The sequence below is a fragment of the Myxocyprinus asiaticus genome, chromosome 47 (assembly GCF_019703515.2).
Source record: "Myxocyprinus asiaticus isolate MX2 ecotype Aquarium Trade chromosome 47, UBuf_Myxa_2, whole genome shotgun sequence".
In the NCBI taxonomy this organism is placed as follows: domain Eukaryota; kingdom Metazoa; phylum Chordata; class Actinopteri; order Cypriniformes; family Catostomidae; genus Myxocyprinus; species Myxocyprinus asiaticus.
The window spans coordinates 1,270,001-1,297,500 of NC_059390.1; the positions used below are offsets into that span (position 1 = coordinate 1,270,001).

The following is a 27,500-nucleotide window of genomic DNA, read 5'->3' on the forward strand; positions in this document are numbered from 1 at the left end:
GTGCATATGGCTTGAGCAGTATATTTCAGGTCTTTCAAACTCATACAGTTGTCTTGTTTGAGAAACACACCAAAATCTAAGTTTGAAATCTCCTTTTGTGTTCCATGGAAGAATGTCATACTGGTTTGGACTGACATGAGGGTGATTAATTGATGATAGAATTTCACTTTCTTTTAAAAGATGTCAAAGTACATTACTGATACAATAGAAGAGATTTAACCAGAATCAATATCCTTGCTCCCTCTCCTGTCTGTCTCAGTTGAATGTGGTGGAGTTGAAGCAGCAGTTGGAGAAAAGTCAAACTTTATTTCCTGAGAATCCGTCTGTGTGGGTGAAAGATCTCGCCGGATACCTGAACTACAAACTGCCAGCGCCGGACACAGACCCCACGCTCAGCAGCTACACCCACGGTGTGTGATTGTTAATCGTTCATTTTGTGCTGTTCGAGCGCTGTTGAACCCCTCTGATAAGTCACATGACACCAGTGTTACCCTGCAAACAGCACACATCCATGCAGGAGAATTATGTTTGAAATAATGCTGCGTTTTCATGTCTAGATTACCCATACTGCCTCGCTGGGAAGGAGTTGAGGGGCGTTATCAAGAACCTGCTGAGCAAATGTTCAGACACGCTGCCAGAGTTCTTTGACCACTGTCTGATCACCATGCTCCGGGAACAGGACCGACAGCCATGTGAGTTGCACACACACACACACACACACGCCTCTCCCTCCCTCCCCTCTGATTGGTTGTTTGGTTTTTAATTGTGGTTTTTAATTGTGGTTTTGGCCTTTTGTTCCAGAGTATTCCTAAAGAAATGTCCACACACACTGGAAGTTTTCCTTTTTATTGTGAACATGTGTCGTCTCTTAACGATGTGTAGTGTGTGTGTAACGCAGGTGTCTCTGTCAAAACTCAAGTTCACCCAAAAATGAAAAATGTGTCTTTTACTAACCCTCATGTTGTTCCAAGCCCGTTTGTTTTTTCTAGAGGTCGACCGATAGTGGAGTTCGGCAATACCGATAACTAAGGTGGTGGGAAAGGCCGATAACCGATTAATCGGCCGATAGTTTTTAAAATTGATTTATAGAAGGTCAAAAAAAAAAATCGTATTCCTTCCTTACCATGATGGGCACAAAGAGTCCTAAATGAAGTCCCAGATGCAGTTTAGTGTGCAACCAAAATCCCCAAAATAACCAGATTTTCTCCCCAATTTGGAATGCCCAATTCCCAATGCGCTCTAAGTCCTCGTGGTGGTGTAGTGACTCGCCTCAATCCGGGTGGCGGAGGACGAATCTCAGTTGCCTCCACGTCTGAGACCGTCCACGCATCTTATCACGTGGCTTTTTTGAGCATGTTACCGTGGAGACGTAGCGCGTGTGGAGGCTTCACGCTATTCTCCGCGGCATCCACGCACAACTCACCACACGCCCCACCGAGAGCGAGAACCACATTATAGCGACCACGAGGAGGTTACCCCATGTGACTCTACTCTCCCTAGCAACCGGGCCAATTTGGTTGCTTAGGAGACCTGGCTGGAATCACTCAGCACGCCCTGGATTCAAACTCGTGACTCCAGGGGTGATAGTCAGCGTCAATACTCGCTGAGATACCCAGGCCCCTCGCCATAGGCTGTTGCCGATAACAATTGCTCCAACAAGCAACTACTGGCACCGATTAATCTGTAAAACTGATATATCTGTCTACCTCTAGTTTTTACTTCTGTGGAATGCAAATGGAGATGTTAAGCAGAACAAATGGATAAGCACAAGAACTGTCAAGCCCCAAAAATGATTTAAAAAAGCGTACAAAATGCTTTCAAATCTTTTTGTTTAAAATTTTCACCTTTTTGTTTTTGCAATACCGAGTCACAAGCTCTCAATTTGGTTTCGATTCGATATTGATTCGTATGTGTAAATGTGTTATAATGTCCATTTTGCTTACAGATCCATGCACTTCAACAAGTAAATACAAGTATTTACATTGAATTGTAGAAGAGCTAAATCGGTACTGTCTCTTTAATAAATCCATCCGTTCAGTAAAGAGCACATATTAATGAGAGTGGTGTCGTGCGGGATCACGATGCATCTGAAAATCAATATTTTTACCCAGTCCTAGTTTGCAATTTTCATCGCTCTTGGTGTATGTGTTGTCTAACTGCTGTGTGTGTGTGTTTCTGTTGTTTTGGCAGGGGAATCACTGCATGGCTACAGGATGTGCATTCAAGCTGTCATGCAGGACAAATCCAAAATAGCCACGCTGAACCTCGCAGACGTGAGTGGAACACCTCTGTTTGTGCAACCTGGTGTTTATTAATCAGCTGAAGTTCAAACATGAGACTCGTGCTTGAGTGAATAAATGACAATTTAACCTGAATTCCATGTCACGTATAAACCTGTAATAATGTAGAAATCACCTTTAAGTCTGACCTGTGACCTCCGTAGCACCTGGAGCTGCTGCGGTCTCATCAGAACCGGCCGGTGAAGTGTCTGAGCATCATGTGGGCGCTGGGACAGGCGGGATTCTACGACCTCAGTCAGGGCATCAGAGGTGAGAGAACGAAACGTGGGCAAAGGAGAAAGAATTGAGAAATCTGGAAGAACCGCTGCGTGTGTGTGAGCGTCAGCATTTAGCAGTGTTCCTGCAGATCCTTAAAATGTCATAAAAATGTCTTAAATTGGGGTCTGGGTATCTCAGCAAGTAAAGACGCTGGCTAACACACCTGAAGTCGCAAGATTGAATCCAGAGCGTGCTGAGTGACTCCAGCCAGGTCTCCTAAGCAACCAAATTGGCCTGGTTGCTAGGGAGGGTAGAGTCACATGGGGTAACCTCCTCGTGGTCGCTATAATGTGGTTCTCGCTCTCAGTGGGGCGCGTGATGAGTTGTGCGTGGATGCCGCGGAGAATAGCGTGAAGCCTCCACACAAGCTACGTCTCCGTGGTAACATGCTCAACAAGCCACGTGATAAGATGCGTGGATTGACGGTCTCAGACGCGGAGGCAACTGAGATTCATCCTCCGCCACCTGGATTGAGGCGAGTCACTACGCCACCACGAGGACTTAGAGCGCATTGGGAATTGGGCATTCCAGATTGGGGAGAAAAGGGGAGAAAATTTAAAAAAAAATTAAATTCAGTTTTCCAAGATTTAAGGTCATAAAAAGTCTTAAATATCTTAAATGATACAACAAAAGTCTTTATTTTTATTTAATGAGGTCTTAAATTTGGGGGCAAAAAGACCACGTGATATGGCCTAATGTGTTAATCAAACAAATCCGATTTAATTAAATAAATGCATGCGCTGCGTCCTCCTCCAAGCCACAAAGTGCATCTGGAATTTAATTCAGTTTGGACTCTTGTAGCCTCTGTCTGGCCCTCCCCATCACAGGAAGAAGAACATTTAATATAGGCTACCCATTTTTAAAAAACTATTGGCTTTCTTTCAACACATTATCAAATCAGCACAATCCAATTTCAATTTCCAATCCAATAATATTATTTATATAATGGTACATAAACCAATTTTAATGTGATGTACAGTATGTGGAAAACATGTCTTGACTTTTAAATTAGCATATATCCTACTCTAACTGATAAGCAAGCATCAGTTTAAAAAAGTTACTCAGAAGTCCATAATAATATTATTTATTAATATTATTTTCCACTTTCAATGAGGTAACTTTTTAGCCAACATCAGTCCTGATCATAACTACCAAATATTCATTAATTTTCAGGATTTTAACCCTTTAAATGTCAGTTTGTTTACATAATGCCACTGTTGTTTTTACACACACACACACACACACACACACACACACACACACACACACACACACACACTGACATCCATACTAACACACCCACACAATTTCAGCTGCATCATTTATTCAATTGTCCTGCAGTGCTCTATAATACAGCAAACAGAGAATAGGGGAAAAGCTTGTATTTGCTCCATAGGCTAAACATGAGAAAAATATTATATCATTATCATATTATATCAGTCACTCTTTAGTGTCAGTTTAGCATTCATTACTGAATATGAAATGATCTTATGTTGCATTTGATGGCGTGTTGTTTGTTTTGTTCTATAGTTTGGTTGGGGATAATGCTTCCTGTTCTCGGGATCAAATCTCTCTCTGCGTACGCCATCGCATACCTGGAACGACTCCTCACGTAAGCTGCTGTGTGTGCGAACATCTTTACATCCTGAACATGCACTTTAAGGGACGCTCTGAGTATTTGTTATCTGTGTTTCAGTCTACATGCCAACCTGACCAAAGGGTTTGGCATTATGGGGCCAAAAGAATTCTTCCCGCTGCTGGACTTTGCTTACATGCCCAAAAATGCCCTGTTGCCAAGGTAACGGTCGCTCAGAGATGCTGTACTGACAGTTGAAGTAAATAGAAAGTGTGACGTATTTCTGTCGTCGTCTCTCACAGTCTACAGGAGCAGCTGTGTCGGCTATACCCGCGACTGAAGGTGCTGGCATTCGGAGCGAAACCCGAGTGCACTCTTCACACATATTTCCCCTCTTTCCTGTCACGAGCCACGCCCAACTGTCCCAACGCCATGAAGAAAGAGGTGATGCGCGCACGCACACACAGTTACATGAGCACTGTTACAGTGATGTTTTCATTTGTGTGTTTGTTTGTGTTTTATAGCTGCTCAGCAGTCTGATGGAGTGTCTGTCTGTAGACAGCCAGAGTCTGAGTGTGTGGAGGCAGTTATACACCAAACACCTGCCCCAGTCCAGGTGACCTTTAACCTCCTGTTGTCACACAACCATCACAGAACACATTATCCTATGCTTATCTAACTCTATGAAATGTCCTTTTTTGGTCCACACTGAATCTTTGTTCCAAAACCTAGTGAGCTGCCTACATAGACAACATTTTACGGTAATATAGGCATGCGAAAAGTATTGTTAAAATAGTTGAATGTAATGAAAATTGACCACTTAACCCAGTATTTGTGGGTTAGGGTTAGGTTATGCTCATATGCAAGTGATTTACTATTTAGCCCGAGACGGAGCACTTGTTTTAAAATAAATAGGATAAATTGGAACTCCCAATATGGCGAATCTTGACCAACTGTTTTGGAGATTTCAGTCTTTCCTCATTCAAGTAGATCAAAGCTGCACTTTTATGGCGCTTCTTTACATTGAAAATATCTGTCCGGGAGTGTTCCAGACATGGCCAAAGAGTGGACAGACTTGCCTTGAAAGGAACTTTGGTCGCACTCTGTGTAAAAAATCAGGATTGCTCAAATGAAGATCGCGATTAATTGGAAAATTGATATTTTTACCCAGTAATACTTGGCAACATGTAAACTGCATCAAAATCGGTCAGTTTTTATTTCATGTTATATTATCCAACAGTTCTGTGTTTCTCTCTCTCTATTCAGTCTTCTGTTAAATCACTTGCTCAAGTCGTGGAACACACTGTCACCAAAGGTAAGAGAAGGACTGTCACGATTATTAAATTTGGCTGGCGATTAATTGTCAAACAATATTCACGATTATGACAATTAATTGTCTGTTTTAGAGCTTTCGTGATTATGATGATTAATTAGCTTACAATTTGTCATACTTCTTAAGGTGTATAGACCTTAAGAAGTCATTTATTTTATATTTAACTTGGAATCATATAATAAAATAGGGATGTATAATTTCCTTTAATTCTTTAATAACTTATGAATGAAAGGGGACCTGGGTATCTCAGTGAGTATTGACGCTGACTATCACCCCTAGAGTCGTGAGTTCGAATCCATGGTGTGCTGAGTGACTCCAGCCAGGTCTCCTAAGCAACCAAATTGTCCCGGTTGCTAGGGAGAGAAGAATCACATGGGGTAACCTCCTCGTGGTCGCTATAATGTGGTTCTCGCTCTCGGTGGGGCGCGTGGTGAGTTGTGCGTGGATGCTGCGGAGAATAGCGTGAAGCCTCCACACGCGCTCAAAAAGCAACGTGATAAGATGCGTGGATTGACGTCTCCTAAAAAAGAAATAAATGCATTTTGACAAGAAAAGAAGTTCATGTAGATTCGAATTTTAGCACGATTAATCGAGATTAACTTTAAAAATTATGCAATTAATTGTGATAAAAAAAAATTAATCGACTGACAGCACTAATTAAACAGTTGAAATCAGAAGTTTACATACACTTATGTTGAAGTCATTAAAACTCATTTTTTAGCCACTCCACAGATTTAATATTGGCAAACTATAGTTTTGGCGAGTCGTTTAGGACATCTACTTTGTGCATGACACGAGTAAATTTTCCAGCAATTGTTTATAGACAGATTGTTTCACTTTTAATTGACTATATCACAATTCCAGTGGGTCAGAAGTTTACATACACTAAGTTAACTGTGCCTTTAAGCAGCTTGGAAAATTCCAGAAAATGATGTCAAGCCTTTAGACAATTAGCCAATTAGCTTCTGATAGGAGGTGTACTGAATTGGAGGTGTACCTGTGGATGTATTTTAAGGCCTACCTTCAAACTCAGTGCCTCTTTGCTTGACATCATGGGAAAATCAAAAGAAATCAGCCAAGACCTCAGAAAAAAAGATTGTGGACCTCCACAAGACTGGTTCATCCTTGGGAGCAATTTCCAAACACCTGAAGGTACCACGTTCATCTGTACAAACAATAGTACGCAAGTATAAACACCATGGGACCACACAGCCGATCATACCGCTCAGGAAGGAGACACATTCTGTCTCCTAGAGATGAACGTAGTTTGGTGCGAAAAGTGCAAATCAATCCCAGAACAACAGCAAAGGACCTTATGAAGATGCTGCAGGAAACAGGTAAACAAGTATCTATATCCACAGTAAAACGAGTCCTATATCGGCATAACCTGAAAGGCTGCTCAGCAAGAAAGAAGCCACTGCTCCAAAACCGCCATAAAAAAGCCAGACTACAGTTTGCAAGTGCACATGGGAACAAAGATCTTACTTTTTGGAGAAATGTCCTCTGGTCTGATGAAACAAGAATTGAACTGTTTGGCCATAATGACCATCGTTATGTTTGGAGGAAAAAGGGTGAGGCTTGCAAGCTGAAGAACACCATCCCAACCGTGAAGCATGGGGGTGGCAGCATCATGTTGTGGGGGTGTTTTGCTGCAGGAGGGACTGGTGCACTTCACAAAATAGATGGCATCATGAGGAAGGAAAATTATGTGGATATATTGAAGCAACATCTCAAGACATCAGCCAGGAAGTTAAAGCTCGGTCGCAAATGGGTCTTCCAAATGGACAATGACCCCAAGCATACCTCCAAAGTTGTGTCAAAATGTCTTAAGGACAACAAAGTCAAGGTATTGGAGTGGCTATCACAAAGCCCTGACCTCAATCTGAGGAGGCCTACAAACCTGACTCAGTTACACCAGTTCTGTCTGGAGGAATGGGACAAAATTCCAGCAGCTTATTGTGAGAAGCTTGTGGAAGGATACCCAAAACATTTGACCCAAGTTAAATAATTTAAAGGCAATGCTACCAAATACTAACAAAGTGTATGTAAACTTCTGACCCACTGGGAATGTGATGAAAGAAATAAAAGCTGAAATAAATCATTCTCTCTACTATTATTCTGACATTTCACATTCTTAAAATAAAGTAGTGATCCTAACTGACCTAAGACAGGGAATGTTTTCTACGATTAAATGTCAGGAATTGTGAAAAACTGAGTTTAAATGTATTTGGCTAAAGTGTATGTGAACTTCTGACTTCAAATGTATTATATTGTTATAGTATGCAAAAATAAAATATTTCTGTCTAAAAGGCTGTCCGATTAAACCCACTTGTCCTTATTTTTAGTATTTGAAAATGAGTTTTTTCATTCTATCATCACAGAAACAACCTTATATTTTGGCAGGAGTTTGTCGCAAACGTCTGCAGAGGGCACATGCATCCCAGCTCATCAGAAGCGGTTAATGTTCACGCACTCTTTAGGAGCTGCTTGAGTGTGGTCCGCTCTGAGTTCATTTGGATTGCTCACATAATGTGATATGAATTTTAAGAAAACAGTATTAGGGCCTGGGTATCTCAGCGAGTATTGACGCTGACTATCACCCCTGGAGTCGTGTGTTCGAATCCAGGGCGTGCTGAGTGACTCCAGCCAGGTCTCCTAAGCAACCAAATTGGCCCGGTTGCTAGGGAGGGTAGAGTCACATGGGGTAACCTCCTTGTGGTCGTGATTAGTGGTTCTTGCTCTCAATGGGGCGTGTGGTAAGTTGTGCGTGGATCGTGGAGAGTAGCATGAGCCTCCACATGCTGTGAGTCTCCGTGGTGTCATGCACAATGAGTCACGTGATAAGATGCGCGGATTGACGGTCTCAGAAGCGGAGGCAACTGAGACTTGTCCTCCGCCACCCGGATTGAGGTGAGTAACCACGCCACCACGAGGACCTACTAAGTAGTGGGAATTGGGCATTCCAAATTGGGAGAGAAAAAAAAAAGTGAACAATATTTGAGATAAGATATAAGATGATTATTTAATAGTCGTGACAGCCCTAGGCAAGAGTTTACAAGACATTAACAAACTTTATGTGCTCATCACTGTCCCTACATTGTACATTCCCGTTTAGTTACGGAAGAACCTTCAGGACACCATCCAGTCCTTCAGAGTGACCAATGAAGAGCTGCAGACCACCACAAACACACAGGAAATACACAAGTGCAACACACTCTGCCATGTAAGACACATTTCTGTTACGCAGTTGCTTTTGTAACACTGTAACCTTTGAAATATGAATATACATGTTTCTTTAAAAGAAAACGTATAGCCTATTTTCTGAATTATGCTCAGGCACTTTCACTTTATTTTCTTTCTCCAGTCTCTGCAGTTAAAGATGCGTGGTCAGGGTTTCCCATGGCGGCGTGTGCTGATGATGACGTTAGTGTTTGTGGCAGGGTTCATCGCACATGACATCAGGTCACAGGGGTCATTCGCAGACTCCACGACAGCACTCTACCTGGAGAGGTCATGGGTCATGGCAGTATCCCAGCAGGCCTGGAGCAAAGTGTCACACTACAGCCAACAGGGCATCAGGTGAGAAAGCATTAACACCATATACACATGTGAAGACATCTAGAATGCGTCATGTCAAGCGGCTTATGAGTGTGTGTGTGTGTAGCTGGTTGGCGGAGAACGCACCATATTATTATTCTCGTGTGGTGGAGGTGCTGGGTCCGTTGCTGGAGGATGGGCAAGAGAAGATGAATTTGGCAGCAGTCTTCATCGCACGGAAGAGCTCAGAACTTTTACTGTGGCTACAAGAGAATGTGCCACTGCTCAAAGAATGGGTGAGATTATACTTTAGTTTTTTCCTTAAAGGAAAACGAATTGCATTAATATTGAATGCATTACATTTGCAAAGGTCAAAATATGTCAATTGTATCATGAACTAGCAATGAACAGTGTGTATATACAGGTGCATCTCAATAAATTAGAATGTCGTGGAAAAGTTCATTTATTTCAGTAATTCAACTCAAATTGTGAAACTCGTGTATTAAATAAATTCAATGCACACAGACTGAAGTAGTTTAAGTCTTTGGTTCTTTTAATTGTGATGATTTTGGCTCACATTTAACAAAAACCCACCAATTCACTATCTCAAAAAATTAGAATATGGTGACATGCCAATCAGCTAATCAACTCAAAACACCTGCAAAGGTTTCCTGAGCCTTCAAAATGGTCCTCGGTTTGGTTCACTAGGCTACACAATCATGGGGAAGACTGCTGATCTGACAGTTGTCCAGAAGACAATCATTGACACCCTTCACAAGGAGGGTAAGCCACAAACATTCATTGCCAAAGAAGCTGGCTGTTCACAGAGTGCTGTATCCAAGCATGTAAACAGAAATTTGAGTGGAAGGAAAAAGTGTGGAAGAAAAAGATGCACAACCAACCGAGAGAACCGCAGCCTTATGAGGATTGTCAAGCAAAATCGATTCAAGAATTTGGGTGAACTTCACAAGGAATGGACTGAGGCTGGGGTCAAGGCATCAAGAGCCACCACACACAGACGTGTCAAGGAATTTGGCTACAGTTGTCGTATTCCTCTTGTTAAGCCACTCCTGAACCACAGACAACGTCAGAGGCGTCTTACCTGGGCTAAGGAGAAGAAGAACTGGACTGTTGCCCAGTGGTCCAAAGTCCTCTTTTCAGATGAGAGCAAGTTTTGTATTTCATTTGGAAACCAAGGTCCTAGAGTCTGGAGGAAGGGTGGAGAAGCTCATAGCCCAAGTTGCTTGAAGTCCGGTGTTAAGTTTCCACAGTCTGTGATGATTTGGGGTGCAATGTCATCTGCTGGTGTTGGTCCATTGTGTTTTTTGAAAACCAAAGTCACTGCACCCGTTTACCAAGAAATTTTGGAGCACTTCATGCTTCCTTCTGCTGACCAGCTTTTTAAAGATGCTGATTTCATTTTCCAGTAGGATTTGGCACCTGCCCACACTGCCAAAAGCACCAAAAGTTGGTTAAATGACCATGGTGTTGGTGTGCTTGACTGGCCAGTAAACTCACCAGACCTGAACCCCATAGAGAATCTATGGGGTATTGTCAAGAGGAAAATGAGAAACAAGAGACCAAAAAATGCAGATGAGCTGAAGGCCACTGTCAAAGAAACCTGGGCTTCCATACCACCTCAGCAGTGCCACAAACTGATCACCTCCATGCCACGCCGAATTGAGGCAGTAATTAAAGCAAAAGGAGCCCCTACCAAGTATTGAGTACATATACAGTAAATGAACATACTTTCCAGAAGGCCAACAATTCACTAAAACATTTTTTTTATTGGTCTTATGATGTATTCTAATTTGTTGAGATAGTGAATTGGTGGGTTTTTGTTAAATGTGAGCCAAAATCATCACAATTAAAAGAACCAAAGACTTAAAATACTTCAGTCTGTGTGCATTGTATTTATTTAATACACGAGTTTCACAATTTGAGTTGAATTACTGAAATAAATGCACTTTTCCACGACATTCTAATTTATTGAGATGCACCTGTATATATATATTTTTTTTTTTTTTTATCCCCTTTTCTCCCCAATTTGGAATGCCCAATTCCCACTACTTAGTAGGTCCTCGTGGTGGCGCGGTTACTCACCTCAATCCGGGTGGTGGAGGACAAGTCTCAGTTGCCTCCGCTTCTGAGACCGTCAATCCGCGCATCTTATCACGTGACTCGTTGTGCATGACACCACGGAGACTCACAGCATGTGGAGGCTCATGCTACTCTCCGCGATCCACACACAACTTACCACACGCCCCATTGAGAGCGAGAACCACTAATCACAACCACGAGGAGGTTACCCCATGTGACTCTACCCTCCCTAGCAACTGGGCCAATTTGGTTGCTTAGGAGACCTGGCTGGAGTCACTCAGCACACCCAGTGTCAATCGCTGATAACTGTAATCACAATAAATCACAATACAACATGGGATTACATTTTGCATTTCATTCAAATTGACAGTGCATTCAAGATTGCTTTAACGACAAAGAAATGTATAAAAAAATAAACAAAAATGTATCAGTAATGTGGAAATAATTAAATACAATAATGCATAAATGAGGGAATAAATGTATAAATGCACATTTATTTATTTATAAGTTTTAAAAAAATCTTCATTTTTAATAAATCACATTCAGTCCTCCATAATCAAGTGCTGAAACTTTGCCAGATGAAAAACTTATCTGGAATTATGTGTAACACTGTAACAGTCAGGTGTCTTGTGATGCGTTTACAAATAGTAGTTCTTTTTAACTCTGAATCTCAAATTTGTGGCGGTCGTGCACAAGGCGCTCAAAGAAGTTAGATGCGCCGCAGTGGTCAAAAAGACGTCCATCCAGCGCGTTTAACTAGGAAAACAATTGGAAAAACAGCGCAGACGCATGCAAAAACACGTGTGACCTCTAACTCACGCTATACTTAAACTGACCCAAATCCTGTCGGGTCCCGTCTGGATCAGATCAGGTTGAAGACCTCCACTGCACGTGTAGAATAACCGAATAGTGATTTTGGTATTCTATTAAAGGCACGTCGAACGGTTAACCTATTGTCAACTATACGTGCACACCCCAAGTACAAAGGTAATCCTAATAACTTTGTGTGTTTTATTTCCTCAGATCAATGCGAATACTCCAGAGAGTGTGTTTCAGTGTTTAGAATATGTGAAGGAGTTTCTGCTGTACATTCATGAGCAGTTCATCATACCATCGCTGCGGTATCTGAACACGGCGCTACAACACACCTGGCAGAATCTACAGGACTCCTGCAAGTCAGTACTCGACATTAATATGTAATCATTCATCTGTTCTGAGCAGGCACGATTAAGCATTGCTGAAATCAGTCTAATATAATCTTTGTCTGTCTGTAGTGGTGAAGTGTCGCTCTACTGTTTACAAAACCACCTGAAGTCCTTCACAAACGTCACCTGGAGTTACCTGCAGGACGCCACATCTGCCATCAAGAGCCGAGCACAAGAGCTGCTGTCACGAGCGTGATACACACACACACACACACACACACACACACATTCAGACATACTTTTCAAACGGACATTTTTCCACCGGTTTTTTGCTATTTTTATTTATTTTTTATTCTTTGTCAATTTGCATGAGATTTTATATCTGTTGTATGGACAGCTCTGTCTTTTATGCAGATGAATGTGTTTTCATTATTTTACATAAAGGTTGCCAAACCAGAGTGAATCGAGAAGAGACACGCTGTTTATGATTTAGGTTTCAATAGTCTAATAAACTAGTGATTGGACTCAAATGACACGTCCGTGTCACATGACTACTGCTGCTGGCTGAGCTCTTTACTTGAACACTGAATATGAATGTGACGGCCCTCTGTATGATAGTCAATGGATGATTTTGTAGAGCAACTCTGAGTTCAGTTACAAACTTTACAAACTTTTTAACAATTGAACGGCCTCCAGTCGCATTCAAAACCGACCAGAATCTTCTGCTTTTAGACTATTCTGTGTTCGAATTGGCTAAAAGCATTCAGGTTTTGCTAGAGAGGTTCAGTTGTGGTTTCAGAACTGGTTCCGGAGTTGTTAAGGAGACCACAATATTTAAATACAATGTATCATTTCAAACAAGTGTGTGTCCTGTAATGAGCTGATTTGTTACTTTGTAAATGATTTATAAATAAATAAACTAATGCTGTTCAGTTCAAATCATTATATTTGTGATTTCATTTCTTGGGAAATAGAAAGCATTTCGTCATGTTCTAGATCTTTTATAGAGAAAATCAACACCATAGAGCAACAATTGTTTCTAAATTTAGAATAACCTAATTTAAATGCAGTGCTGGGTAGATTACGTCTGAATTGCAATCTGGTACAGATTACAAATTACATGACCAAAATTGTGATCGGTAATGTAATCTCTTAAGTGACTTTTAGGTCTTCTAATCTGATTACTTTTTGGATTACTTCTGACCTAACTCTTGTTTATTTGTTGTCACATATCTTTGAGCAGAATAGTCTTGTACCATCATTTTGACATAAAAATACAAAGAGGAAGAAAATGTATTCCTTTCTTTATTTCCAACAAAAATGTTTAAAGACTTACCAAATGTATATCAACTTTAGGCTGATTAAGAAAGAAAAATTGTAATCTCAAAAAAAAAAATATATATATATATATATATATATATATATATATATATATATATATATATAAAAAAACTATTTTTAATTTTTTTTTCATTTTATCCCCTTTTCTCCCAGTTTGGAATGCCCAATTCCCACTACGTAGTAGGTCCTCTTGGTGGTGCGGTTACTCACCTCAATCCAGGTGTCGGAGGACAAGTCTCAGTTGCCTCCGCGTCTGAGACCGTCAATCCACGCATCTTATCACGTGACACGTTGTGCATGACACCGCGGAGACTCGCAGCATGTGGAGGCTCATGCTACTCTCCACGATCCACGCACAACTTACCACACGCCCCATTGAGAGCGAGAACCACTAATCATGACCACGAGGAGGTTACCCCATGTGACTCTACCCTCCCTAGCAACCGGGCCAATTTGGTTGCTTAGGAGACCTGGCTGGAGTCACTCAGCACGCCTTGGATTCAAACTCGCGACTCCAGGGGTGATAGTCAACGTCAATACTCGAAATAATAATTTTTTTAAAGAATTAGTGTAATCAATCAATTGTAAATGATGTCTGATTAATATGTAATCCATAAAGTAACATCTGATTTTGAGTCATTTAAAATGTAATGTTATCTAATTACAAGTACTTGATTTTTAGAATTCATATTATATGTAACCAGTTACTACCTGGCACTGTTCAAATGTGAAGATCTTTAAAAAAATAAAAATAACTTCCGGGCTTTTCCTGATAAAATCACTATTCTGTAATTCTACATGTGCATTAGAGGTCTTCAACCCGATCTGAACCCGACGGTGCCCGACAAACAACAAAAAAATGTATAAACAAATACAGTGCAAGTGAATGGTGACCAAATTTTCATGCTCCAAAAATAACAAAAGTCAGCAGAAAAGTAATCCATAAAACTCCAGTGGTTTAATCCATGTCTTCTGAAGCAATACAATCAAGCTTAGGCAAGAACAGACCAAATTATAACTACTTTTTTACTGTACATCTTGTCATTGCAGTCTCTAGTCTGGGCATCATTATTTCACGTTCGATTACACTTCCTTGTGCTTGACGCATGTGCAGAGCGATAGATGGCACTAATCGAGCTTGAAATCATGATCGTCAAGGAGACTGCTGATGTCAAGATTTATAGTGAAAAAGGAGTTATATTTTGGTCTGTTCTCACCCAAAATCGACTGGATTGCTTCAGAAAATATGGATTAAACTTCTGGAGTTTTATGGATTAGTTTTATGCTGCCTTTATGTGATATTTGGACCTTCAGAGTTCTGGTCACCATTGATTTGCACTGTATGGACAACCAGACTCCATGAAAATATCTTTGTGTTCCGCTGAATAAATAAAGTCATGCGAGTTTGGGACGACATAAGGGTGAGTAAATAATGAGAGAGATCTTTTTTGGGTGAACTATTTAACATTCTGTAGTTGTTTTTAATTGAGGTTTTAGTCCTTCGATAGCTCAGTTGGTAGAGGTAAACACTGTCATCCTTGGGTCGTTGTATAGTAAAATATCTGCAAAGAAATATACAGTAAGTCAGTACATTACAGCATAGATTACAAGTGATTACATAAGAATTACGCAAAACAGTAGTGCTGTATGTGCAGGGGGATTAGCTCAAATGGTAGAGCGCTCGCTTAGCATGCGAGAGGTAGCGGGATCGATGCCCGCATCCTCCAAGAAACATTTTTTCGTACTTTTAAAAATATAATCTGTATTCGTAATATGAAGGAAACCGAGAAACGCAACAAATCACAATACGCAAAATTTGGTTAAAAACATTGTAAAATCTATCATATTAAAATAATTAAAAATATTCATTGAAGCCAAGCCATCCAATCCCTGCGCGTTGCGGTGTGGCGTAAACCAATCAGTATGTAGAGCGCAATCCATGCGAGCCAATCAGCGGGCAGTACGCTGCTCCCTTGAGTTGATGAGGGGGTTTGTTTGGGTTTAAAGAGTCGCCTAGTGATCGCTGAAGAGGAAACAATAAATACAGGTAATTCCTCTAAATGCATCGATGACAAATGCATCGATGTTTTTATGTGCGTTTATTAAACCGTGCTGCACGCATCAGATGTATTTATTTTGAACTCAGCACTGATTTTGATATTAAAAATAGCTGTAATAAAGCTAGCCAATGCTAACGTCACTAGCTTGTGGTCTCTGTTTGTAGTTTCAGTGAAATTCAGTTATTGTCAAATATTTATGATTTAACTAGGAGTAAATAATGATAAAGCTTTGCGTTGCATCGCTGAATCTCAGAACATCCCTTTTAAAACTGCACCATGGTACATTGATGGTAATACCATGGTACGTTGATGGTAATATCATGGTACTTTGATGGTAATATCATGGTACTTTTATGGTAATATCATGGTACTTCGATGGTAATACCATGGTATATTGATGGTAATATCATGGTACTTTTATGGTAATACCATGGCACTTTGATGGTAATACCATGGTATATTGATGGTAATATCATGGTACTTTTATGGTAATACCATGGCACTTTGATGGTAATACCATGGTATATTGATGGTAGTATCATGGTACTTTGATGGTAATATCATGGCACTTTGATGGTCATACCATGGTGTATTGATGGTAATATCATGGTACTTTTATGGTAATATCATGGCACTTTGATGGTAATACCATGGTACTTTTATGGTAATACCATGGCACTTTGATGGTAATATCATGGTACATTGATGGTAATATCATGGTACTTTTATGGTAATACCATGGCACTTTGATGGTAATACCATGGCACTTTGATGGTAATACCATGGTACTTTTATGGTAATACCATGGCACTTTGATGGTAATACCATGGTACATTGATGGTAATATCATGGTACATTGATGGTAATATCATGGTACTTTGATGGTAATACCATGGTACTTTTATGGTAATACCATGGTACTTTTATGGTAATACCATGGCACTTTGATGGTAATACCATGGTACATTGATGGTAATACCATGGCACTTTGATGGTAATATCATGGTACTTTGATGGTAATACCATGGTACTTTGATGGTAATACCATGGTACTTTTATGGTAATACCATGGCACTTTGATGGTAATATCATGGTACATTGATGGTAATATCATGGTACTTTGATGGTAATACCATGGCACTTTGATATATACCATGGTACTGAATGATTATAACACAGTACTGTGAGGTTCTTCAAAGAATATCATGGTATTGCCATCTTGTGAATGTCTGCAGAAACAGTTTATAGTATTTTATAGTAATACCAGGATAGTGTTTTGTAAGGGGTGTTTTGCATAGCAAATAGCATTGAAGGAATATTCCGGGTTCAAAACGAGTTAAGCTCAGTCGACAGCATTTGTGTCATAATGTTGATTACCACAAAAATAATTTTGACTCGTTCCTCCTTTTCTTTATAAAAGCACAAATGTGTGTTCCAGTGAGACACTTACAATGGAAGTCAATGGGGTCAATAATCTGTAAACATTAAAATACTCACTGTTTCAAAAGTATAGACACAAGACATAAACAATATGTGTGTTAACATGATTTTACTGTCATAAAATCACTTACTAACCACATCTGTGGAAAGTTTTATCTATTATAATTTTCAAATGCTGTCGATTGAGCTTAAGTTGTACTGAACACGGAATATTTCTAATACATAATTTTTTTTAATGTAACAACAGTGTACATAGTGCAGAAAGTTGTGCAATACAAACATACAGTGTGTTGGTAATGTATCAGTAATGTTTGTAGAAATGTAACACCGGTAGTGTTTTTTTTCCATGAAATGTGATAAACTCGTTGTGGACGTCAAACCTCATCTGTCATCATGTCAGTGTGTGTGTCGGAACATTATCATGTGTACGTACTGAAACTGTGCTTGTCTTTCCAGTTCACCTGTCTGATGCAGGAAACATTTGAGGGTTCCAGTTCTCTTCCGTGAAACAGGTACGACAGCCTTCAGATGCAATGCAGATTTCTGGGTTTCTCCGGCTTGTTTGGTGGTTTATATCATGCTGAGATAATGAAATATATTTAATAACACTAATTTTTTAAACATCAAGATTGTAGGTTAAAATATATATCAATATATATGGGAAAAAGTGTATATATTACTGTTTTTTACCATTTTAATACCCTTTTAGCTTTTGTGCAATTCTTTTAAATAGTCCAGTGATGTGACGAATTAATTTACATCGCATGTCAAACTGCAGAACACGGCTGACACTGCTTGTCATGTCATAACAACGACCCATTTTCGCAGTTTTAAGTGTGTTCATCTTTCTTCAGGTGCACAGCGGCTGTGAAGTCGCACTTGTGCATGTTTGGTGAAGATGTTTGGTGTCGAATAAACGCTCATCTCAGTCTGACTCAGTCATGGAGTTCCGCTTTGGGAACGTGGTGTTCAGCTCGCGCTTTGACTCTGGGAATCTGGCCCGTGTGGAAAGAGTTGAGCGACCAGATCCCGACGGTAACACCGGCAGATCGGCCAACGGTTCAGTGCACACACAACCCGACTATGAGTTTAATGTGTGGACCAAACCCGACTGTGCCAGCACAGAGTTTGAAAATAGCAACCGGTATGAATTTAAACAAAGTGATATTATCTTGTTATTATTATTTGATGTGGCATTGTAATCTGAGTTAGAATCTAGGCCATTTGGGCTGTAATGTTTATCAATATCCAATTAGCTTTTTAATGACATTGTTATAGCAAACTCCATTCTGCAATGGAACGTCCACTTTTCAGCATTGAATCAATTCCCGATGGATAAAATCAAGTCCCGCTCTAAATTGTCTTTCTTATTGAATACATTTCAAAAACACATTACTCATGTTGCCAGTGAAGGCAGACTTGTCTATTATAAAATCAAATCATACAAAGTTTTATGTGTTTCTGCAGGTCGTGGTTTTACTTCAGCGTGCGAGGGATGTTACCGGGGAAACTGCTAAAGATTAATGTGATGAATATGAATAAACAGAGTAAACTTTACTCTCAGGGCATGGCTCCATTCGTCCTCACACTCCCTGTTAAAACGCGCTGGGAGAGGGTTCGAGAGAGACCAACGTATGAGGTATTCAACACACCAAACTCCACTACAAAGCCTTTGAACAGGATATATGTATATCTATTTTAAGTCTGTTTCCTGTCTGATATTCTTCTGTTTGATCTGATATCTTATCCTGTTATTCATGTGCTATGTTGACATTTTTTACCTAATTTGGTGTTCCCGGTCAAAAATGACCGGCCTATTAAAAATTGCTTATAAATCTCTCTTTATGCTATATTATCACCAAATATTGGATTAGACTTGTATTCTTTCAATTAGCACAGGTTTTGTATTTCTTTTTGGAACTTATTGATCGTAGGCCTCATTGACCTGAGCTTATGCACCTTCATTTTTGAACGATATAAGCATTATTTGTGGATAATTTTGGCAATATTAAATAAAATATGAAAACATTCTGTACAATTGATCACACTAGTATGCTTTAATGTTTAACCAGGAAGTTTGTTTTCAAATGCGTTTATTTTGTACAAAATGGCACAAAGTCACACTTGTTGTGTTCTCGGTCAAAAATGACCGGCCATTGAAAATGAATGGGGGAGATCAAAAATTAGAGAATTGAGTGTTCATCATCTTTGAACACCACAGTTCTATTTATTCTATTGGAGAGGGGCCACTGTGAGGCAAAGATAGTTCTGGTGTGTGTGTGTGTGTGTGTGTGTGTGTGTTTGTGGTAATGTTGGATGGATGAATGGATGTTGGATGCAGTTCAGGATAGGATAAAGTTCATCTCTGAAAATGAAAGCATGTAATACTCAAAAGAATTTGTGTGTGTACGTGAGCATGTGTGTGTTAGTGCACATGTGTGTGTATGTGCGCGTGCACAGGTCCGAGGCCTTTATGTTTGCAAGCACACATGCACGTATGTGAACATGATCATGATGAACACTCAATTCTCTTAGTTTTTTATCTCCCCCATTCATTTTCAGTGGCCGGTCATTTTTGACCGAGAACACAACAAGTGTGACTTTGTGCCATTTTGTACAAAATAAAAGCATTTGAAAACAAACTTCCTGGTTAAACATTAAAGCATACTAGTGTGATCAATTGTACAGAATGTTTTCATATTTTATTTAATATTGCCAAAATTATCCACAAATAATGCTTATATCACTCAAAAATGGAGGTGCATAAGCTCAGGTCAATGAGGCCTACGATCAATAAGTTCCAAAAAGAAATACAAAACCTGTGCTAATTGAAAGAAAATAATTGGACAAAAGATTGAATCCAATATTTGGTGATAATATGGCATAATGAGAGATTTATAAGCAGTTTTTAATAGGCCGGTCATTTTTGACCGGGAACACCATAAGTGATACCTTGTGTGAGCAAAGTCAGTAAGTTTTAGTCCAATAGGATAACATTAACTAGCATTTTCAGGCAAAAGAAAATCCTCTTTGTGTCAAAGTTACCACAATACAACATGAGGGTTAAATAGCTTGTAATATTTATCATATCTTAACTATCTTCTACTGAGTAAATTTCTTTCTTTCTTTGTGTGTGTTTGTAGATGTCAGATAGTCAGTTCATCCTGTCGTTTGTTCATCGTCTGCTGGATGTTCGGGGGGTCATCACACATTTCTCCTTCTGTTATCCGTTCTCATACACCGAGTGTCAGGACATGATGCTGCAGCTCGATCAGAAGTTCCTCAGCAGCACACACACACTGGGACCCTGCAGGTACAAACGTGCATGTAAATGAGTACATACCATAGACTTCTATTGTTTTATTATTACCCCAAGCCCCTAAAAGAAAACTTTTTGAATTTTTAGAAAGGAAAAATATATAATTTTTGTCCCCAAAGGGAGATTTTGTGATATGTAGTTCACTTCTAAAGAAGTCAATGTTAAATTTTGTCATTGTATATAGAGGTTGTGGTGAAGCATCTCTCTGTCTCTCTCTCTAGTCCTTTAGAGAGTATTTACTATCACCGTGAGCTGTTGTGTTACTCTCTGGACGGACACAGAGTGGATCTGATCACGGTTTCATCCTGTCACGGTCTGTTGGAGGAGCGAGAGCCGCGGTTAGACAGACTTTTCCCCGACCTCAGCACGCCACGACCACACTGCTTCACTGGAAAACGGGTACTGAGACTTAAACATTCATGAGTGTGCAGTAGAACAGTACCATGTTTATACTGTATATTAGAGAGATAGACAGACTGACAGATAGAGACAGATAGATAGACAGACAGACAGACAGATAGAGACAGATAGATAGATAGATAGACAGACTGACAGACAGATAGATAAATAGACAGATAGATAGATAGACAGACTGACAGACAGATAGATAGATAGACAGACTGACAGACAGATAAAGACAGACAGACAGACAGACAGACAGACAGATAGATAGACAGACAGACAGACAGACAGACAGACAGACAGACAGATATACCAATTGATAGACTGACAGACAGTAGATTGATAGACAGACAGACAGTGATAGACTGATCATTAGACACACAGACAGTAGATCGATAGACAGACAGACAGATCGATAGACAGACAGACAGACAGACGATAGATCAATAGACAGACGATAGATCGATAGACAGAGAGATAGACCGATAGATCGACCGACAGACAGAGAAGTAGACCGATTGATCGACAGACAAACAGACCGACCGACCGACAGATAGATAGATAGACAGACAGACAGATATACCGATCGATAGACAGATAGATAGATAGACAGACAGACAGACAGACAGACAGACAGATATACCAATTGATAGACTGACAGACAGTAGATTGATAGACAGACAGACAGTGATAGACCGATCATTAGACACACAGACAATAGATCGATAGACAGACAGACAGATCGATAGACAGACAGACAGATAGACCGATAGACAGACAGACAGACAGACGATAGATCAATAGACAGACAGACAGACGATAGATCGATAGACAGAGAGATAGACCGATAGATCGACAGACAAACCGACCGACCGACCGACAGATAGATAGATAGACAGACAGACAAACAGACAGACAGATAGATAGATAGACAGACAGACAGATAAAGACAGATAGATAGACAGACAGACAGACAGACAGACAGACAGATAGACAGATAGATAGATAGAACATTCAGACAGACAGGATAGATAGATAGACAGACAGACAGACAGATAGTTAGATAGATAGAATGAGTTAGAAAAAGACAGACAGACAGAGAGATAGACAGACAGACAATAGATTGATAGACAGACAGACAGATAGATTGACAGACAGATCGATAGACAGGCAGACAGTGATAGACCGATCGTTAGACACACAGACAATAGATCGATAGAAAGACAGACAGATCGATAGACAGACAGACAGACCGATAGACAGACAGACAGACGATAGATCGATAGACAGAGAGATAGACAGATAGACCGATGGACAGACGGATGGATAGATCGACAGACAGAGAGGTAGACCGACAGACAGACAGACAGATATACCGATCGATAGACAGACAGACGATAGACAGACAGATAGATAGATCGACAGACAGAGAGGTAGACCGATAGATCGACAGACAGACTGACCGACCGACAGATAGATAGACAGACAGACAGATATACCGATCGATAGACAGACAGACGATAGACAGACAGATAGAGATAGATATATAGATAGACAGACAAACATATAGAGATAGATAGATAGACAAACAGCAGACAGACTGATATATAATGTATTTGTTGTTTTTTGTGTAATCTTGTATATTCTGTTGTGTTTGTGTAGGTGTTTTTTCTGAGCAGTAGAGTACACCCCGGCGAGACGCCGTCCAGCTTTGTTTTTAATGGTTTTCTGAACTTCATCTTGAGTCAGGATGACCCGCGTGCTCAGACGCTCCGCCGGCTGTTTGTTTTTAAACTCATTCCCATGCTCAATCCCGACGGGGTCATCAGGGGTCACTACAGGTCACACAGGAGCATCCGTTTTTGTGTTTAATTACCTATTAATTTTTTCAACTATTTTAATACATCTCTCCTTCTTTATGACCTGCTCTTTAATGTATTTTCCTTGTGTTTATAGGACAGACTCACGTGGCGTTAATCTAAACAGACAGTATGTCAACCCCAGTCCAGACCTGCATCCCTCTATATACGGTGCCAAATCTCTGCTGCTCTACCACCACATACACAATCAACTTGGCAACAACGCTTCCTCCGCCCTTAAAACCTCCAACCAATGTAACGCCACCCATCCTCTGACCACACCCACTGAGCTGGAGCGCTGCCTCAACCTGCGTAATGAGGCAGAGCGAGGGGAGGGGCTTAGACTTGACCTATCAGAGATCCCCATGCAGCTGGAGGAGAGCTGGGATAAGGGCGACGTCGAGAGGGAGGCGGGTCCCTGCGATGAGAACGAATCAACAGCGAGCAGGGGGGAAGCATCACCTGTGCTAAACCCTGCCTCATCTTTGCAGATCCCACCACAGGAGAGCGGAGTGGCCTATTACATAGACCTGCATGGCCACGCCTCCAAGAGAGGATGCTTTATGTACGGCAACAACCTGACAGACGAGAGTCAACAGGTGCGTTGGCACTGGGAACAGTCTTGTAATTTCACTATAATTCAGTGATTTAAAAAGGAATGGCAGTACAACAAATACTACCACTACTTAAAAAGCACACACTGCTTAAAGTCAAACAGAAAATAAATGCTCATAACTTTAAGAAAAAAATAAGTTGGGTTAATTGCATGGTATTCATTTTATAGAAAACATTTTGAAACATGAAAAAAAAACAGATTTGGAACAATTCTGAGATTTACAGTTTGAGACTCTACTGAAAAAACTCTCCAAATAGTAGTTGTCCAAAGTAGAATTATTTATTGTTTTTCTTTTTTGACATAGTATATCTTACAGGATTTCTACAGGTCTGAAAAAGTTTTAAAAAGGTCTTAAATTGGAGCAACAAGTCTTAAATTCATAAGGTCATTAAATGTTGTATGAGGGATTGATTTCTCATTCCGTTTAAGTTGTTTTAAAGTTAAGAGTAATTTCTGGGCATGAATAGCCCTCATACTAAATTTGCAGTCTCTAGGACACTCTCTATAGCGCCACCACCTGTTAAAAAATGCACTTTTCTTTTGCACCATTTGTCCTACAAAATAAAATCTTTTTTTTTTTTTTTTCTTTTTCACCCAATTTGGAATGCCCAATTCCCAATGCGCTCTAAGTCCTCGTGGTGGCGTTGTGATTCGCCTCAATCCGGGTGGTGGAGGATGAATCTCAGTTGCCTCCGCGTCTGAGACCATCAATCCGCGCATCTTATCACATGGCTTGTTGAGTGCGTTGCCACGGAGACATAGCGTGTGTGGAGGCTTCACGCTATTCTCCGCGGCATCCACGCTCAACTCACCACACACCCCACTGAGAATGAACCACATTATAGCGACCACGAGGAGGTTACCCCATGTGACTCTACCCTCCCTAGCAACCGGGCCAATTTTGGTTGCTTAGGAGACCTGGCTGGAGTCACTCAGCACACCCTGGGATTTGAACTAGCGAACTCCAGAGGTGGTAGCCAGCGTCTTTACCACTGAGCTACCCAGGCCCCGAAACTAAATTCTTTTTGCATGTAATTACGCTCCTCCTGAATATATAAATGGACTGCTTAAATTAAAACTCCGGCCATTACAGTGGCCACCAACATAGATTATGACATTTACAGTTTATTCGCTACTATTCCTTCAAACGTTGCCTGCTTTGCCTAATCATTGGCTCAAAATAATCTCCAGCCTGATCCGCACAGAATGAGTAATTCCGAATTTTGATTTTAGATTTTGTTAAAAAGTTACATTAACCCACATTTAATGAAGACGATATAAAACAGGCTTTGAGGCTATATCTTGCCAATGGTTTGTCGTATTGAAACGAAACTTAATATGCTTCATCAGGACTATGATTTGAGGGTACATGCGAAGTTTGGTGACAGCGCCACCTATGGGTCAAGAAATTTTAAAAAAATGCTATTTTTCCCGTAACTTTTGAACTGTATATCCTAAAATCATGAGTTTGGTGCCTTTGGATTCCCTAGGTCATGAGGATTTCAAGGATATCAGCCATATATAATTCTTTTCTTTTTTTTTTTTTATCCCCTTTTTCTTCCAATTTGGAATGCTCAATTCCCACTACTTAGTAGGTCCTCGTGGTGGCACGGTTACTCATCTCAATCCAGGTGGCGGAGGACAAGTCTCAGTTGCCTCCGCTTCTGAGACGTCAATCCGTGCATCTTATCACGTGACTCGTTGTGCATGACACCGCGGAGACTCACAGCATGTGGAGGCTCATGCTACTCTCCACAATCCACACACAACTCACCACACGCCCCACTGAGAGCGAGAACCACTAATCATGACCACGAGGAGGTTACCCCATGTGACTCTACCTTCCCTAGCAACCGGGCCAATTTGGTTGCTTAGGAGACCTAGCTGGAGTCACTCAGCACACCCTGGATTCAAACTCGTGACTCCAGGGGTGATAGTCAGCATCAATACTCGCTGAGCTACCCAGACCCCCTGCCATATATAATTCTTTACCATATCAGCCATACTGCCTCTCCGGCATATTGATTTTTATCAAAAAGTTAAATATCTTTTGAATGCATTGTCAGATTTATAAGAAATTTGGTATGCATCATTGACATCATGTCCTGAACGTACCTGAGCAGTTTCGAGACAGCGCCACCTATAGTTCAAAAGATAATCCACACTTGTGTATTGACTCCAACCTTGGTATGTCTCTTTGCCATTCATGAATCAGAGTGGCACAGTGTGTACATTTCTGTAAATTTATAAATTATTGGCTAATCTAGGACAAGATATTTAGATTGCAGAATCATAGGGAGGTTCTTATAACAAAATAAAGTACAGTTATATATGCTCCTTTTGTTGAGCTTCTAGATTTAATGACCAAAATGTATTTGAATAAAAAATGTTACATGTTTTGTGGTGATCTCTTATGTTTTATTCCAGAGCTTTGAGGTATATTTTAGGTGTTGTCATAAAATCTGCAGAAACCCTGATTTTAGGATGCAAATAAGAGAGGTCAGAAAATAAACGTTTGTGCTGTTTCCCAACATGTCAAGTGTAATTTGCGAAAAAAATATTGTGTTTGTACTACAAAGGAATCAAAAGTTACAGCATTTGGAACGCAGGTGGCCTTTCTTTACTCTAAGTGTCCAAAAGCCTCTCCAAGCAAGTATTCAAGTGTTTTATTGAACATTAAAATGGAATAATTGCAAACTACGAATCCAAACATTGCAAAAAATATCAAAGTACTTAAACTTATCAACTAAATGCCTAATAAAAAAATTGAGCATCTTATTTTTTTCAAAGATGGATTCTAACACTCTCTAGGCATCCAGTGGGGATGATCTAACACATCTGTAATGCGAAGGACCATGTTTCTGTGAATCGATCCCAAAGAAACTGTCGCTATACAGACGCCATTAGCGATTAGCCACCATAGCTTGCCATGACACTCTTTGAGGAATATTTTGGGACCTACACATCATATTACATTGAGTGTGGGCTTGTTTGATTCAGAATAATCTGGTGTAAGTTTTGAAATGCCATTGTCTTTATCATCTTTATTTTTCAAGAAGAAATAAACCAAAACATGACGGAAAATTTGTTTATCTGTTTATTATACATGTGGATTTCACACGCTAATACTCAGTGTTGTTTGGTCTCTGAGTGAAACACATTTGCTCGTTGTTTTCTTCTAATCAAGACCTTTCCAATGATATATAACACATGGCTGTGTGATCTTTTTGATATTTTTACTAGTTCTAAATATGATTGTTGTAATCGCAAATTTGCGAATTATGAAAATGGAACGGTTTTAATTTGTCAGCAAATTTAAAAGCATTATTTTAGAATTGGTCAGATCGGCTATATTCACTGTTCATTGTGAGTCTTAAGTTTTAAAACGACAGCTATTTTTTTGCAGATCTAGCAAGTTGTCGTTGAATAATATTATAATATAATTTTTATTTTTTTCGTGAATAGCACCCCCTCTCGGGCCCCTCGGGTTTAAGAGGTAAAATAATAGATCACAAATAAATGTTCTCATTTTTTATGAAAATTATGTCACAGCACAAAGAACTGGTGTTTGATTCCCAACCCTTTAGGACACAGGATAAATTATATCAGTATAATTTAGTCCAAACAAAATACATCTAAAATTATTTCCATCAGAAGGTTCTCTGATTCTGTAATAACCTTCCAAATCTTAAATAGTACATCTTTTAAGAAATGTGTTTACAATATAGACACTTAATTTCCTGTCCTCTCTTCTGCTTTGTATTTTCAGGTGGAGAACATGTTGTATCCAAAGCTAATTTCACTAAACTGTGCTCATTTTGACTTCCTGGGCTGTAATTTCTCAGAAAAGAACATGTATGCTCGAGACAAACGTGACGGTCAGTCGAAAGAGGGCAGCGGACGTGTGGCCATTCACAAAAGCATTGGCCTCGTGCACAGGTATCGACACGACGCAAAACAAACCACCAATAAGAAGAAGAATACAATCGAATAGTAAACCCATTTGATGTGTATTTGAATGTGTGCATGTTTCTTGCATTTAGTTACACACTAGAGTGCAATTATAATACAGGCCGCTCGGTGAACACCATCCCACCCGCCTGTCACGATAACGGGCGAGCCACACCCCCTCCACAGCCCGCCTTCCCACCCAAATACACACCTGAGGTGTTTGAACAGGTACATTCACACACGTCTAACCATATGCCGGAAAC

At 40.1% G+C, this 27,500-nt stretch overlaps 2 protein-coding genes and 1 non-coding gene across 5 annotated transcripts in view; all 3 read left to right on the forward strand.

Annotated features, from left to right (window-relative positions):
• Positions 1-13,191, forward strand: part of tmem214 (transmembrane protein 214) — a 17,041-nt gene extending 3,850 nt beyond the window's left edge. Inside the window, exons 3-16 of the mRNA XM_051690567.1 lie at positions 260-410; positions 558-692; positions 2,191-2,273; positions 2,444-2,549; positions 4,089-4,170; positions 4,255-4,356; positions 4,437-4,578; positions 4,659-4,750; positions 5,401-5,449; positions 8,583-8,690; positions 8,832-9,046; positions 9,132-9,300; positions 12,128-12,279; positions 12,379-13,191. Of these exons, the coding sequence (XP_051546527.1) occupies positions 260-410; positions 558-692; positions 2,191-2,273; positions 2,444-2,549; positions 4,089-4,170; positions 4,255-4,356; positions 4,437-4,578; positions 4,659-4,750; positions 5,401-5,449; positions 8,583-8,690; positions 8,832-9,046; positions 9,132-9,300; positions 12,128-12,279; positions 12,379-12,505 (1,713 nt within the window). The 3' untranslated portion in view covers positions 12,506-13,191. The remainder of the gene's footprint in view (positions 1-259; positions 411-557; positions 693-2,190; positions 2,274-2,443; positions 2,550-4,088; positions 4,171-4,254; positions 4,357-4,436; positions 4,579-4,658; positions 4,751-5,400; positions 5,450-8,582; positions 8,691-8,831; positions 9,047-9,131; positions 9,301-12,127; positions 12,280-12,378) is intronic.
• A 2,053-nt stretch (positions 13,192-15,244) lies between these two features.
• Positions 15,245-15,317, forward strand: trnaa-agc (transfer RNA alanine (anticodon AGC)). The gene has a single exon. It is a non-coding gene; the product is annotated as a tRNA-Ala (tRNA).
• A 239-nt stretch (positions 15,318-15,556) lies between these two features.
• The window catches only part of agbl5 (AGBL carboxypeptidase 5), a 21,377-nt gene continuing 9,433 nt past the window's right edge, over positions 15,557-27,500 (forward strand). For 2 of the 3 annotated variants that reach the window (XM_051690551.1, XM_051690552.1), the window contains exons 1-10: positions 15,558-15,637; positions 17,547-17,602; positions 17,945-18,234; positions 18,558-18,729; positions 20,234-20,403; positions 20,631-20,808; positions 22,474-22,652; positions 22,768-23,269; positions 27,056-27,225; positions 27,330-27,465. In XM_051690551.1, the coding sequence (XP_051546511.1) occupies positions 18,032-18,234; positions 18,558-18,729; positions 20,234-20,403; positions 20,631-20,808; positions 22,474-22,652; positions 22,768-23,269; positions 27,056-27,225; positions 27,330-27,465 (1,710 nt within the window). In that variant the 5' untranslated portion in view covers positions 15,558-15,637; positions 17,547-17,602; positions 17,945-18,031. Of the gene's footprint in view, positions 15,638-17,546; positions 17,603-17,944; positions 18,235-18,557; positions 18,730-20,233; positions 20,404-20,630; positions 20,809-22,473; positions 22,653-22,767; positions 23,270-27,055; positions 27,226-27,329; positions 27,466-27,500 lie in introns of all 3 variants that reach the window. The other variant, XM_051690553.1, reaches the window with a different exon arrangement.